Source organism: Cucurbita maxima, unplaced genomic scaffold (genome assembly GCF_002738345.1).
Source record: "Cucurbita maxima cultivar Rimu unplaced genomic scaffold, Cmax_1.0 Cma_Scf00031, whole genome shotgun sequence".
NCBI classification, from domain to species: Eukaryota; Viridiplantae; Streptophyta; class Magnoliopsida; order Cucurbitales; family Cucurbitaceae; genus Cucurbita; species Cucurbita maxima.
This window is the reverse complement of record NW_019272047.1, coordinates 695,880-710,473: the sequence shown is the minus strand read 5'-3', so window position 1 is coordinate 710,473 and position 14,594 is coordinate 695,880. Positions and strand designations below refer to the sequence as shown.

At 33.6% G+C, this 14,594-nt stretch overlaps 2 protein-coding genes across 3 annotated transcripts in view; both read right to left on the bottom strand.

Moving 5' to 3' along the window:
* Positions 1-3,035: 3,035 nt before the first annotated feature.
* Positions 3,036-9,878, bottom strand: LOC111466641 (protease 2-like). Its single transcript, XM_023111370.1, has 11 exons — positions 9,512-9,878; positions 9,047-9,330; positions 8,758-8,952; positions 7,940-8,286; positions 6,753-7,044; positions 6,076-6,234; positions 5,273-5,638; positions 5,031-5,096; positions 4,811-4,859; positions 4,498-4,621; positions 3,036-3,647 (listed from the first exon to the last, which is right to left on the bottom strand). The coding sequence occupies exons 1-11, from the start codon at positions 9,816-9,818 to the stop codon at positions 3,566-3,568; spliced, it is 2,271 nt and encodes a 756-aa protein (XP_022967138.1). The 5' UTR covers positions 9,819-9,878; the 3' UTR covers positions 3,036-3,565.
* A 2,598-nt stretch (positions 9,879-12,476) lies between these two features.
* LOC111466643 (phytochrome-associated serine/threonine-protein phosphatase) overlaps positions 12,477-14,594 on the bottom strand; it is a 5,512-nt gene continuing 3,394 nt past the window's right edge. For both annotated transcript variants that reach the window (XM_023111373.1, XM_023111372.1), the window contains 5 exons: positions 14,480-14,530; positions 13,603-13,746; positions 13,438-13,533; positions 13,279-13,350; positions 12,477-12,956 (listed from right to left, as the gene is read on the bottom strand). In XM_023111373.1, the coding sequence (XP_022967141.1) occupies positions 12,873-12,956; positions 13,279-13,350; positions 13,438-13,533; positions 13,603-13,746; positions 14,480-14,530 (447 nt within the window). In that variant the 3' untranslated portion in view covers positions 12,477-12,872. The remainder of the gene's footprint in view (positions 12,957-13,278; positions 13,351-13,437; positions 13,534-13,602; positions 13,747-14,479; positions 14,531-14,594) is intronic.

Below are 14,594 nucleotides of genomic sequence, written 5' to 3'. Positions count from 1 at the left end.
TTTTTTTTTTTTTTTTTTTTTTTATGATTTTTAGATCCCGAAGATAATCTTCTTAGAAATAGAGAACCCCATGTCTCGACTTTTCTAGTCTCTCCATCTTGCTTGCTTACCTAACTCTAGTCGTAGTAACTCATCTTTGGTAAGTTTTGTTTTTTATGGATAAAACCGTCAATTTTGTATTTGACAATGAATTGGATTCTTCCGTTAATGTGATTCTTGGTTATAAGAAAGATTTTGTGACATCAACTTTTTCAACTAATTCAGTCAATTGGCCCAACTCTTCGATGTTGAGTTACCATATGTTTCTATTACTTCCAAAATTTTAATGTCATTATTTGTACACGAAAGTTTTTTTTTTTTTCAATTAAAGGCGAAATAATTATGTACGTCAAAATATATTTTATCAACTAAATTGAATTTTTTTATAGTTTTTAATGGGATTAGGCCAGTAATTCATAAATTCAAAAACCTACCCAATTTCATATAAATTAATGGTTAATAATCGTACCGACTCAAAATAATACCTTCAAAAAAAGTAGACCGATAAACATGCTACTATATTAAAATCTAGAACCCACATGAAAAAGCCTATGAGAATGATTCTCAATTTTATTGTATAAACGATCAATCGAAAATAGAAACTATTTTTATTAATAACTAGCCACTTTTTTTTTTTTTTATAACATGTCAATCAATGGTAAAGTTTAGTCCCTTTTTTTCCTCTTTTCTCCATTAAAAAGAGGTAATATGAAGCAAAGAGCCAATAGAACCCCGCTACTACAAACATGGAGTTTGTTTATGGTTGGATGAAAGTCACACATGGCTAATTTAGGGAATGATCATGAATTTACCATCAATGAATACTATCTCTATTAGTATGAGACCTTTTGGAAAACCCCAAAGTCATGGGAGCTTATACTCGAAGTAGACAATTTCGTACCACTACGGAGATTCATGATTCCTCATCTCAATTTTACATTTTTTTTTTCTTCTAATTTATTAGTTTTTTTTAGTAAAAGTAAAATTTCTCAATAATCAATGAAAATTGACACTTCATTTAACATGACAAATGTCAATAATAAGTATGATTAATTCTAATAGAGAAGAAGCAAAGTAAAGCATATCTTGTAATTTAATTTCATTCATAATCTTATTCTCTTTTATAAAGTCTTTGCTTCATTTCCTAATAAAGCATATTCAATAATTTAGCAACATTTATTACTCTAAGTATAAAGTTTATTTTCTTAATAAAAGGGAAGGTATCCTTTAATAAGGTATATTATTCTAACAACCTCACTTTAGCTTGGGTTTTTTTTCATTTAATTAAAATAATATGTAACAATTTATATTACCTAATGTGCCATTATTAAAGTATCACAGAACTAAACCCACCAAAAGCTCATGGGCTAAGACAAGTTCAAGCTAAACCAAGGCATCTAACTACAGATAATACTTATAGATATGGTAAACCAAGCTATTAATATGTTCTATACACATAATAATTGCAGGCTAGAAAATAAACTTTGGGACCCAAATTATGCTCTAAAATATAATAAAAATAAAGAGTAATCGACTAGTCAACATTAAGAAAATTTAAATAATGTTAATAGACCCTCATGTTAGGATTGCACAATAACGCATACACTCGATCTAGATGAACACAAACAACCGGAGATAGAAAATGCAAGGAGAACTTGGCTAAAAGATTTGTATTGATGACTTCAGACATGTATACAGTAAGAGAGAATATAGAGAGTACATTTTCATATCTGTCTATATATATATACCATTTAGCTTACTATATAGCTTTTATCAAATTATAGCTTTATCAGATATAATGATATAGCATATTGACTAAACTATAAATGATCCATAACCTAACTGAGTACATTTCAATATATTATTGAATAAAAATATATAATCTACTCCATGAAACAACATAACTTAAAAGGCCGTTACTGTGGATTTATATTTAATTAAATAAACTTTGAAATTAAAAGGCCAAGTATTTAACTATTCCGCTGCAGTCAAGCACATATTCAAAAACAAGCATGTAAAAGTTTGATAGATTTTGGAGCTTAGTCCACTTTTGATACACCTAGCTAGTATAAATATTGTTATAGATAAGGAAGAAAACTAAAATTTATGATGTGCATGGAGATGGAAGATGTAGCCTAAAACAAGAGTGCTATTATTATAATATGGTAAGGCTAACATTGTAGGGCAATGGAAAAAAGTGAAAACGAGGCGGTGAGTGAAATATACGTGGATAAGGAGAACGTGGCTGGCACAGGAGATGAACTCTCTGTTGAGAATTGTTGGAAAGGAGTCCCACATTGACTAATTAAGGGGATGAACCTAGATTTATAAGTAATGAATACATATGTATTGGTAGGTGGAAATAAAAAACAAAGTCACAAGAGTTTATACTCAAAGTGGACAATATCATATCATTGTGGAGAGGTGGCCAGGACAAGGAAGGTCCTTCCATTGTTGAGAGGAGGGTAAACTTGTTTGGATTAATTTAAATCTCTTATAAACATGTAATAAGGAATTAACCCAAGGCAAAGCTCTATACTAAATGATAAGGAATCACTTGAGGGTAAACTTGTTTAGAATAATTTAAATCTCTTATAAACATGTAAGGAATTAACCCAAGGCAAAGCTCTATACTAAATGATAAGGAATCACTACAAGGGAAGTAAGATTCGGATTATCTTGTTGATCGAATATCTCAAAGCAAGAACACTTGTTTGAGATTCGAATTACTCTACAAGCAAGATTGATCTTGCCTAGCTTGAATGATTCTAAACATGAATCTAAACTACATAGAATCGCAAAAGAAAGATAAGAACACTTAGCGCTAATGTTAAAGAATCACTCCCAGGGAAATTAAAATTCAGATTACCTTGTTGATCAAATATCTCAAGGCAAGAACACTCATTTGAAAATTAAATCATTGATCATATCAAATTGGAATGATTCTACATGCAACCTAAACTACATAGAATTGCAAAGAAATTTAGTCATTGGCGAAAGGAAAACACAAATACTCTTTATACTACATTTTCAAAGTCTCCTTACAAAGACAACATACATGACTTTATATACCTTCAAAATTAAAACTCTTAACCTTCCATAAAATATTTCAAAGGTTGTAACTTTTATATTTTATAACCATAAGTAGTCCCTATGTAAATAAACCTTAAAATACATTAAACAGCACTATAAGTCTAAATTATTATACACCCAAATTTTATAACCATCTAAAATAAATTAAGCTTGATTCTTCTTTAACGTGACATGAATTGTAACATCTTGTGATAATTTGAACAACATTTTCTTCACATATTTGTTGAAGTTTATATTGCATGATTGATGTCTTAGTTCATATCAATATATGTATGAGTGCTAACTAGTTATATTTAGCTTAATGGTAATGAAGATCAGTACAAAGTACCTCTCACTCTCATAAATAAAGATTCACTAAAAGGGCATCTTTTTCAATAGAGAATGAAAGAGTTTAAAGATGGTACTTGTTTACCATCAAGGGCAGCTTTTATGCTCAGTTTCCAAGTGCTGGAATCATGTTAACCGACTTCAGTATAAAAGCGTATGTAAAAGCATCCTCCTGTAGCTTCTCAAATCTGCACGGTAGCAAAAATAAATAAATAAATATCTAAAAATTAATAAATAAAAAACAATAAAATCTGTGTCTTCTTAGTGCCCAAAGAAAATACACAAGGATTTGAATATAATATTAAGATCCCAGTCCCAAAACATTCTTTATCAATGTGTAGAAACCTCTCCCTAGCATACGCGTTTTAAAAACCTTGAAGTCTGAAAGAAAAAGTCCAAAGAGGATAATATCTACTAGCGGTGGGCTTGGGCTATTACAAACGGTATCAGAGCCAAACACCTGGCGATGTGTCAGCGAGGAGGCTGAGCCCCAAAGGGGGTGAACACGAGGTGGTGTGCAGCAAGGACGCTGGGCCCCGAAGGGGAATGGATTGGGGAGTCCCACATTGATTGGAGAAGGGAACGAGTGTCATCGAGGACGCTGGGCCCCAAAGGGGGTGGATTGTGAGATCCCACGTCGGTTGAGGAGGAGAACGAAACATTCATTATAAAGATGCGGAAACCTCTCCCTAATAGACGCGTTTTCAAAATCTTAAGGAAAAACTCGAAAGAGAAAGTCCAAAAAAGACAATATCAGCTAGTGGTGGGCTTCGACGGTTACGTATTTACCATTTTTAGGCTATTTATCAGGAATAGCCAGTCAGAAATCCTAACAGAGTTCAACATAATGTTTCTCCTCCAAATCTATAGCAGAGTTGCAACAAATAGTAGAGGCAGCGGTTAATGAAACCAATTTAATAAGAAATAGTGTCATTATCATATTAAAGAAGGAAGAAAGGCACAAGCAACAAAAAGAGATGAGAAAAACACAGATCACAAGGTAAAGCCTACAAAAGATATCAACTACAGAATTATTACCTTCCTGACTTTGAAAAATGTCCGGCACCAAGTTCACATTTGAAAAGCAGAAGATTATGATCAGTCTTCATATCCCTTAATTTTGCCACAAACTTGGCGGGTTCTGAATATAAAACACGTGGATCTGCCACACGGACAAAAAAGAATTGACACTTCAAAGGTATGTCTCTATATATATATATATATATATTTATATATATATTCATCAAACTCCTTGTCCATTCTGAGTATGAAGGGCAATTATGTGCACAGGATGAAGAAACAGGGAAATAGCAACTCTAATTGGATTGAAGTTTTAAGCATTCACTTTTACCGTTTAAGCCGGCAGTAACAAGTATGTCTGGATAATCTTGAGCCTTAACCTAAAAATGCAGATAAAGTCATATCCAATGAAACCGAAAGTTTGAAGATATTGTATGAAACACAAAAACACGGATATATTCATATGATCCAAAATCAAGTTGAGATCAATTCGATGATTAGGTGGAAATGGCCGAAATAACATGTTGGTCAAGAAATTGTGAGGTGCTTACATTGTCCACTGGAGAATATGATTTCATGTAAAAGTAGAATTCCTCTTTCCGTGGGTCACCCCATTCCTACAGAATTCAAAAGAAGGCAACAGGCAAGTCAAAAAGAAAGAATAGGCATTGGTTAACGTATCTATAAATTGTTGAGGATTGTTGGGAGACGAGTCTCAACTCGACTAATTAAGGGGATTACTAGCACTAGTGGTCATCACACCACTAACAGCATTACTAGGGAAGAGATTTACCTCCCACTCCGAAGTTGTAAGGGGAATTGTCGGATCAAGCATGGTCGTCAAAACATCAACAAAAGGTACCCCAGCTACTGCAGCTTTGAACAAATCAGGCCTCATATTTAAAACAGCACCAATAAGCAAACCACCAGCACTTCTTCCATTAATGCACAATTTTTCCTTTGAACAGTATTTATTCTCGATCAAGTATTCAGCAGAAGCAATAAAGTCCGTGAATGTATTTTTTTTCTTCAATAACTTTCCATTTTCATACCACTGTCTCCCCATTTCACCACCCCCACGAATGTGAGCAATTACATAAATAAAACCTCTGTCTAGTAAAGATATCCTTGATCCCTTGAAACTGGGGTCTACGCATGCCTGTTCACAGGATGAAATTCACATTCAAAACAATGTTCATGTACAATAATTGTTACAATTCATAACTCAGTGACGTGACAAGAAGAAGTAGACTGAAAGATTCAGGTACAAGGTCATGTTCTATGCAAATAATTAAGAACAGTAAATTGGCACATGGCAGACATCATAACTGTAGCAAAAAACAAAGGCATCAAAATGCAACATAGATCATCAAAGAACAATATGTTACAATGCAGAAACAATTTTTCTGAATTGAAAATTTTGATAAATTGATTAAAACAGGAAATTAACTTGTAATTACATTAAGTAAAGCTCCATTAACAAAACTATAATCCATTCGGAGTGGCTGCCCCATAAAACAAGAACACTCTTTCACTTCAAAATAACTTCTAAAACCTAAAATCGGTCTAGAGTCTAATTAACATTGGATTTTTTACCTCATAAGAACCATAGCCGTAAAGTAGAAGTGGATCTGAACCATCAAGTTTCACAAGATCCTTTCGATAAGCAATTGATAGGGGAACTTTAGTGCCATCTAGAGCAGTTGCCCATTTCCTCTCCGTGACATAGTTGGTAATATCAAAACCTCCCAAAACCTGTGATAAGTAGTGAGATTCATTACATTTCAGAAAAATAAATTTATTTGAATCCCCCTGGGAGGAAGGAAAGATAAAGAGGAGATTTTTGGATGGAATAAAGAAAACGCAATAGAACAGGAATTCTCAAGTATAAAGAAGTGGACGATGAGAAGGCATGAAATCAACAAAGAATAGAGAAGAATTTTGTAAGATATCGAAAAGTTATAAACACAAGGGAATAAAAACTCTTAAGCACGAAAATTAAAAAAGTTAACAGATGAACTCAAAAGTTGAAGAAATTAGCACTGATTTTAGAAAAACAAGATAAATGAGGAAATGAAATATTTTCCTTGCCCCTCGTGGGTAGTAGGTTGAAAAACTAGACGGTTGAAATGCATATCTGGTCAATATTTTTTAACAAAACCAGGAAGCTTGAAATATTTCTACGTGTAAAGATAAACAATTATTCATTTACTCCTAGAGGCAATCCTGATCAAAAGAGAAAACAACATAACCATGTTAGCAGAACTACTCACTGCTTCAACTTTCTTTAGAATGGAAACTCCTGTTTTCATATCGTAGTCATAAGTAGAGGGGGGTGTCCTCATTGAGCTGTAACAAAACCGTAAAATGGTGGAAGAGAATTCTGAGTCTGATAAATACACTGAATAAGTCGCATCAGTAAAATCCACAGCTCGTCCACCTTCAAGGCTTCTAAGTGGTTCCCCAATATCGGGAAGGCTATAGACAACAATTTTTGGTAGACCATCTTCACGTTCAAATACAACGATGTGATTAAGAAATAGCTGTATATCCTGGATTTTCACGCTGGACAAGATTCGAACAACTTAATAAGCCTTAATGACAAGTTTGTTCCCAGATGGGTTGCAGGAAATATAGAGAAATATTGAAACATTAACTAATTAAGAAGCCTTCAACAAACAATATTAGATTCACAGAATAATAGGAAGTTTACGAGTGTCAGACCAAGTGAACATGAGAATCCTAATAATAGTTCAGCCTTTCTTTTACTCCTAGATATAGATCAGTCAGGTCTTTCCTTTTACAAAAATAGCTACCGAAACAAATTTCCAACAAATAAAATAAGAAGACAGCAAGTTCCAATAAAGATCTCTTTTCTCCTAAGGCTTGTTGATTCAAGTAATCAACTCTCAGCTTTTCAATTCCAATTTTGTGTCAACTTCACATTATACCATTATCAATTATCACAAGAGAATACTCACTGATTATGGCATATTCTCATTATCTTTCTCTTGAAGTCAAAGATTCAAATCCCCGTTCCTATATTTTGTTCGGAAAAGGCCTCGACTACTTTCTCTAGAGCTCTCGAACAAAGTACACCCTTTGTTCGACACATGAGTTACTTTTGACTACACCTTCGAAGCTTGCAATTTCTTTGTTCGACATTTGAGAATTCTATTGACATGGCTAGGTTAAGGACATGGCTCTGATACCATATTAAGAATCACGACCCTCCACAATGGTATGATATTGTCCACTTTGAGCATAAGCTCTAATGCCTTTACTTTGGGTTTCCTCAAAAGGCTTCGTATCAATGGAAATGTATTCCTTACTTATAAACCCATGATGATCCTCTATCCTCTAAATTAGTCAATAGTCAATGCGGACTCCCTCCCAACCATCCTAACAACTCAACCAAAAAAAAAAAAAAAAATTATGATGCGAGAATACAAATCACTACCTTTCCCTGTGTGGAAGAATAACTTCCGTTGCAGATGTATTATCAAGTGGGCAAGCTACTACTTCTGAATTGAAAATCTCTGCACTTCGTCTCCGGATTAAAAAATGATTTCCACGATGACTGGGAAAAGTGTCAACTCCATCCACTCGAGGCGTCAAAACAACAATTCCATCTTGGGGCCTTGAAACATCAAGATAAAAGTTGAACCTAGTAAATTTACTTTCAGATGCAATAAACAAGTATTTCTTGCTCTCGGTAGCTTGAAGATCAAGAGAGAACATATCATCCTTTTCATGATAAAGGCAGGTGTCAGTTGACTGCTCTGTTCCCAGTTTATGTAACCATGCCTATTGAAAAGGGAAAATTTTACTAGATCAACATCTGAATACGTTGAAAAAGAAAATTTTAATTTGAAGTCTGACCATAATATTTATGTGAACGTCATAATGCAAATATTGAATGCAATTATATCGAAATTAACAAAAAAAAATCACCATAAAGGTACTCCGAGCAGCACTCTTTACAACTATAAAAAATCCTCTGGGTCCAATGTGACATAAACTTATTAGGATATTATAATCTACAGCCTTAGCACAAATGAGAAATTAAAGGAAATCCAAACTGTTCTATTTCAGTGAATGGACCAACAAATATATCATTAGAAAGCGATTCTGAATATACAGAACGATCAACAGGTATCTTGAATATGATAGATCTCAGGAAAAAAAAGACTTGTTAGTTCTATTCCAATGAGACAGGCAGAGTAGGAGCCATTGAAGAACAAATAAAGGATGTGATCATATGGGGTAGAAAAACACCTTATCGGGCCGAAGAATCTCATCCATTGTGATGTAAACTAGAGCGTCATCGCCAGCCCAATTGAGATACGATGTGACACCTACAAGAGGCTTCCCTACAGAAGCTCCAGTCTCGGCATCAATTATATAAACCGTGTAGATTTCATCTCCTTTAGTGTCTTCTGCATACGCAACTAGCTTGTTGTTTGGACTAACCTGCAGAAGAAATGACCGTGAAGATGATTCTTAAATCTAGATTATGTCTGAGAGAAACAGGATCAAATTGTAAAGCAGTTCCTCCTAACAATACCTCAAATGCACCAATTGAGTAGTAGGATTGGTTCTGTGCCTTAACATTTTCGTCCAATATAACATGCTCCGGAGGAGCACCAGGTCCAGTGGGCATGGTATCGTGCACAGAGAGAGATTCTTCACCACGAGGTACAAAACGCCTGCAATATTGAACATATTCTTTCCCCTGTAGAGTCCTCTCATAGTAATAATAAGAACCTTTCCGCTCAGGCACAGATATATCATCCTCCTTGATTCGTCCTCTAATCTCAGCATAAATCTGTTCTTCCACTTGCTTTGTTCCTAGATCGATGAATAAAGAACAAAAAAACGCACACATTACTCGAAAGATCCTCATGACTCAAAAATCATCAGAAATCGATAAATCAAACGACGCTATTCTCATCCATCACTGATTCATAAATTTCTCATAATCTTGATGTACAAAATCAAAAACCGAAACAAAATGTAAACTATAGTTCACCAGACATGACGAGATCGGTATACGCATTCTCTTGCTGCAGATATGAAATGACATCAGAGTTTTTGCGAGAATCGTCACGCAACCAGTAATAATTGTCGATCCTGACGTCTCCAAACAGCTCCATCTTGTGCTCCACCTTCTTAGCCACCGGAGGCGAGTGAGAGTTGCTCATTGTAGCGGCCGCCGATCGGAAGTGACGGAGGGAAGCTACCAACGGCGGAGGCGGCGAAAGTAACACTACAGGAAGAAACAGAACAAGGCTTCTCCTAACTAAGCCAAATATGCCGTTTTGTTGCAATGGCTTCATTGCAGTCAACGATTTTCCTTCAACTGTTCAAGATATGCAATTTTCTCTACTATCTCGGAATATGATAAGTTTAAATATTATTTTATTTTAAATATTTATTTCATTTAAATATTATTTATTTTTAAATATTATTGCTCTCTTCATTTTCATTTCTAATCACATTTTTAACACGACATTTTACCTACTAAATTTTTTAAAATATAATTATAAATTTATATCAAAGGGTTTTAATTGTCCGTAAAAAAACAATAACTAAAATGTCTTAGATGAACACGACTCTTCACAATGGTATATTCTTAGATTATAAACTCATGATCATTCTCTAAATTAGTTTATGTGGGACTTTCATCCAACACCTCCCCTCGTACAAAGTATGCCTCCTCTAATCGAGCCTTGACTCTCATAATTATTCCCTAAATTAGCCGATGTGGGACTTTCATCCAACACCTTCCCTCGTACAAAGTACGTCTCTCCTTAATCAAATCTCGACTCTTTTTTCTTTTGGAGTCCTTTGTTCGACATGGCTAAGTTTAGGGCATAACTCTAATACCATGTTAGATAAACACGACTCTCCACAATGGTATGATATTATCTACTTTGAGTATAAGCTCTCGTGGTTTTAGTTTGGGCTTCTCCAAAATGCCTCAAACCAATGAAGAGAGTATTTCTTAATTATAAACAAACGATCATTCCCTGAATGAGTAGACACTTTTATCCAACAAAATGAACCAAAATCGAAATTTTATGACTGAAATATACGAGACATCAAAATAAACCGAACCTAAAAGTACAAGGGTCGTATTTTAACATTTTTTTGTTATTAATATCAAATATTATATAATTAAAAACGTAATTTCAGACGATAATGATAAAGAGTACATATCAAAACTAATTTTTATATCCCATAAAGATTATTTTAATTATTTTAATAATTAAAATTTGATTGGATGGCAATTTCATATATAGAATTCAAAAGATATCAAATAAAAATAAATATATATTATTTGTGTTAAGATATTAAAAAAAATTATATTATGATATTGTATAATATTGCATGATTCATTCTAAAAAAGTACTCCAATAATTGGATATAGGTAATCCACAATATTGAAACGTGTGCGGCTTACAAATTTTCTTTTTTTTTTTTAATTAAAATAAATAAATGACATTCTTCATTATTTAGTTTCTTTATTATGAAAAAATATATATATTGTGAAATTTTCCTATAAATTTTCAAATTAAAACAACCTAATAAAAGTTACTTTCCTAAATTTTAAATTTAATTATAGTTTTAATAAAGCTTAAAAGTTGTATCAAATTAATAAATATTTGTAAAAAAAAAAAAAAAATTTAATTACTCAGGTGTTCGTATGACCCGAAAATCCAACCAATTTGGACTACTCAACCCAAACTATAAATGTTAGATTGAGTTATATTTTTTTCGATTTGGGTCGGGTTAAATTTTTTTAAATCTAAAAAATCAGGTCGATTCTTAAGATTATTATGAAAATTAAGAAGTAGATATTTTTGTTAGGTAGAATGTTGGGTTGGGTTGAGAACTTGAATTGCTCGAGTCACCAACCCTTTAATCGGTGAATTATTATTTTTATTTAACAAAATTTGACCAAAATCAAATTGAAAAATTATTATTTTAAGCTATTTTTAAAAAATATCAAATCGTGAATAATAGGGTAATGGGGCACTGAATGACGTAAGCCGATTCCCTGACCGGACAGGGGCAGCCATGCTTCTCAATCTCATTGGTTAAACAAAAATATCTCAAAGCTCTATGGCCAATCAACAACTATACTTTTTTAAACGACTACCACGTGTCATGACTATTTCTTTAAATAAAATCTTGTAAAATAAAATAAAAAACATAACCGGAACAAAAAGAAAACCCGTCATTTGTACATGAAGACATATGACATGTTTCAAGACGGGTGAGACTTACTTTTCATTATTATTATTTGAGTTTTACTTTTTTTCTTTTTTTTTTTAGCAATGGTGGATGCATAATACTTTCCTAAACGGTTCATGCACATGTGCATGATTTCACGAGGTGGACTTGAATGCATATCATTAGACCTTACTATGTGCTAATGCATGCTAACGTTGTTAAAAACCAATGGAAAGACGAACGGTGGAGAAGCAATCCATACTCATGTGACATACAACATGCATCAAGTCTAACATATACATTATTTTCTTACTTATCACAACATAAATTTTCTATGGCAAGAATATAAAGCACCAAAGCACGATAGAGATACTAAGAATAAGATACTAAGAGAGTCACCCAACACCTCTAATGGAATTTCTCATAAATCCATATGTTTATTGGTTCCATGTATCGTAGTCAAATCAGAGATACCATAAAAACAAGACTCTCACCGCGAGACACCATCCAACGTAAGCAACCCGATATAACATTCAACTACTCTCCATGGGGCTTTGGGATATTCAATAAAACCTATCAATAATAATATAAATATGCACATTACAAAAGGAAGGCAAATTCGATGACACGAGTCAACATGACCAAATCATAACTGGTTCAAACATTACATCTTCGATCAAAAGGTTGAGCTCAAACGAAAAATACGATGCCAGTCGAAGAAAACTATGGTGTTTCCAGAAGTGAGTAACACAAATATAGTAATCCCATGGCTACATACTTTCTACATTGATTAATGTCAGAATTTGAGTTGTAAAAACATGCTCAACAGGCAGTATATAATGCACAGGCGTGGCTGGCTGAGATTTTCTTTCTTTCAATAGTAATACACAAATGGATTTAAAGCGGTCCCAACAACAAAAACCATACTATGAATGCAAACTGCTGAATAAAATAAATTACCTACTGCCAACGTAATTCACAGCCCAAAATATCTATCTTATCAGCCTAGGATGAAACAACCATCCAAGCTGAACAATGATCTACCTGCAAACAACAAGTTTAAGGTATCGTTGTTTAAGAGATGTATCGCCCGAACATGATATAGCTCGATACTTTCACAATTATGGTCAACCATCAACACCCCTTTTCCTTTATCATAAGAAATAAGGAACTCCTGTTCTTGGGCCTCTCATCTGATTATTCTCCTCTGTCTCAGTGAAGAACTTCACTTCTCTTTCCTGTGTGAAGTTAACAAACGGTTTATTGAGTAAGAAACTTGCATATAATTCCCATGAAAGCATATTCTAAAACCATTATTTAGAAGAAAAAAAAATAATTTAAAAACGTTTATTTCAACCCGGGGTTCAAACCTCTAAAGATGGAGAAATTATTCAATGGGCTACCCCCTACTTTGACCATAAAAATGTGGGAGAGAGATCGAAAAATGTTGAAAAAGTCAACGTCAAAATCATAAGTTCAACAGATTAAAACATCGACAGAACAATACGTTCCTTTTAAAATATAAAAAATAATGACTAAAATGGGCAAGTGAATACTCACCATATTCTCATTAAAGCTCAATATAGAAGCTACATTCCCACAACGATAGCAATAATTTGGAGCAGACCATACCTGCAAATTCAAGGACAAAATAACTCAATCAACTAGATAAAGTCTATCATTATAGAGAGAGATAATAGCTTTTGCTCAAAATCTTACAGTTACAAGGCCTTTATCCTGAAACATGTACTTGAGACCTTCTTGTACAAGTTGATGTGCTCGGCAAACCAAATCAAGATTATTAATGTGATTGAACTGCAATAGTTAGAATCTGCATAAGCTCTGTAGAAAGTTATATGGTTGAACTTTAAAACAGAAAATTACCTCAGAAGTAACTCTGGAACCAAAAAGCCAACCGGCTCCTCGTGGACTAACTGCCCATGTTTCAATATCTTCTGGATCACTCCACATAAGATCACAAAAAGGTCCCTCATGTGGAATTTCACAATTTCTATCAATCACCCGTATCTGTCGCGGAAGAAAAATGGTGGAAAAAAGGCCTCAAGCTAGTAAAATTTCAAACAGATCCATTGGCAAACAGGATTAACAAACATTATTCAACAGATCATAGAAGAAATCATATCACATCAGGCATTATAGAATTTCAAAGGTGGATTTGTAAGGTGTGTTGAAGTGTTCGTAGGCAAGTGCCACACTGCAATTATATAACTTTTTTTTCCCTTCATTTCTTTCAAGGGATCTGCACAGATCTAAATACCAGTAAGAGGACTCTGTATTAATATTAGCAGATCATCCAGAAAGTCTCAATCTGAAATGGTCAAATGAAATCTTCTGAATGAGCGTGCAAATAAACAAACAATAATCATGATAAACTGCTTTTTGGAGCCTTCCTACCGTAAGAAAGCGCTGACCCCTTAAACAGGTTTGCTCCTATGGAAAAAGTTATGGTCAAAGTTCCAAGACTAGCATATGCTCTCTTTCCTAACCAATTGCTTTCTACGTGATGAAATCAAATTAATTGTTGCAACTAATTAATTTCTGAAATGCTTCCCAAGCACATATGAAAGGTTGGACAACTCATAATACATTGTCTATAGATAAGGCATAGGTAAACGCATATTCATATACTTTATCCCTCTTCACATGAAGAATTTGATGCATACATATTATAAAGTGAGTGTCATAAGAAAAGCTATGGACAAGAGAAGACAGATCATCATTTGAAAGAATACAAGAAAACCTGATCTATGGTTCGAACATCAGGAGAGAGTCCTCCATGGACACAGAGAACCTGAGATGGAAAAAAAAAAAAAAAAAAAAAAAAAAAAAAAAAAAAAAAAAAAAAAAAAAAAAAG

Coding starts and splice junctions, on each gene's coding strand:
- LOC111466641 (XM_023111370.1), bottom strand. CDS start 9,818: ATGAAGCCATTGCAACAAAACGGCATATTTGGCTTAGTTAGGAGAAGC. Junction 9,331..9,511: donor TACCGATCTCGTCATGTCTG/GTGAACTATAGT, acceptor TCATCGATCTAG/GAACAAAGCAAGTGGAAGAA. Junction 8,953..9,046: donor ACTCAATTGGTGCATTTGAG/GTATTGTTAGGA, acceptor TTTCTTCTGCAG/GTTAGTCCAAACAACAAGCT.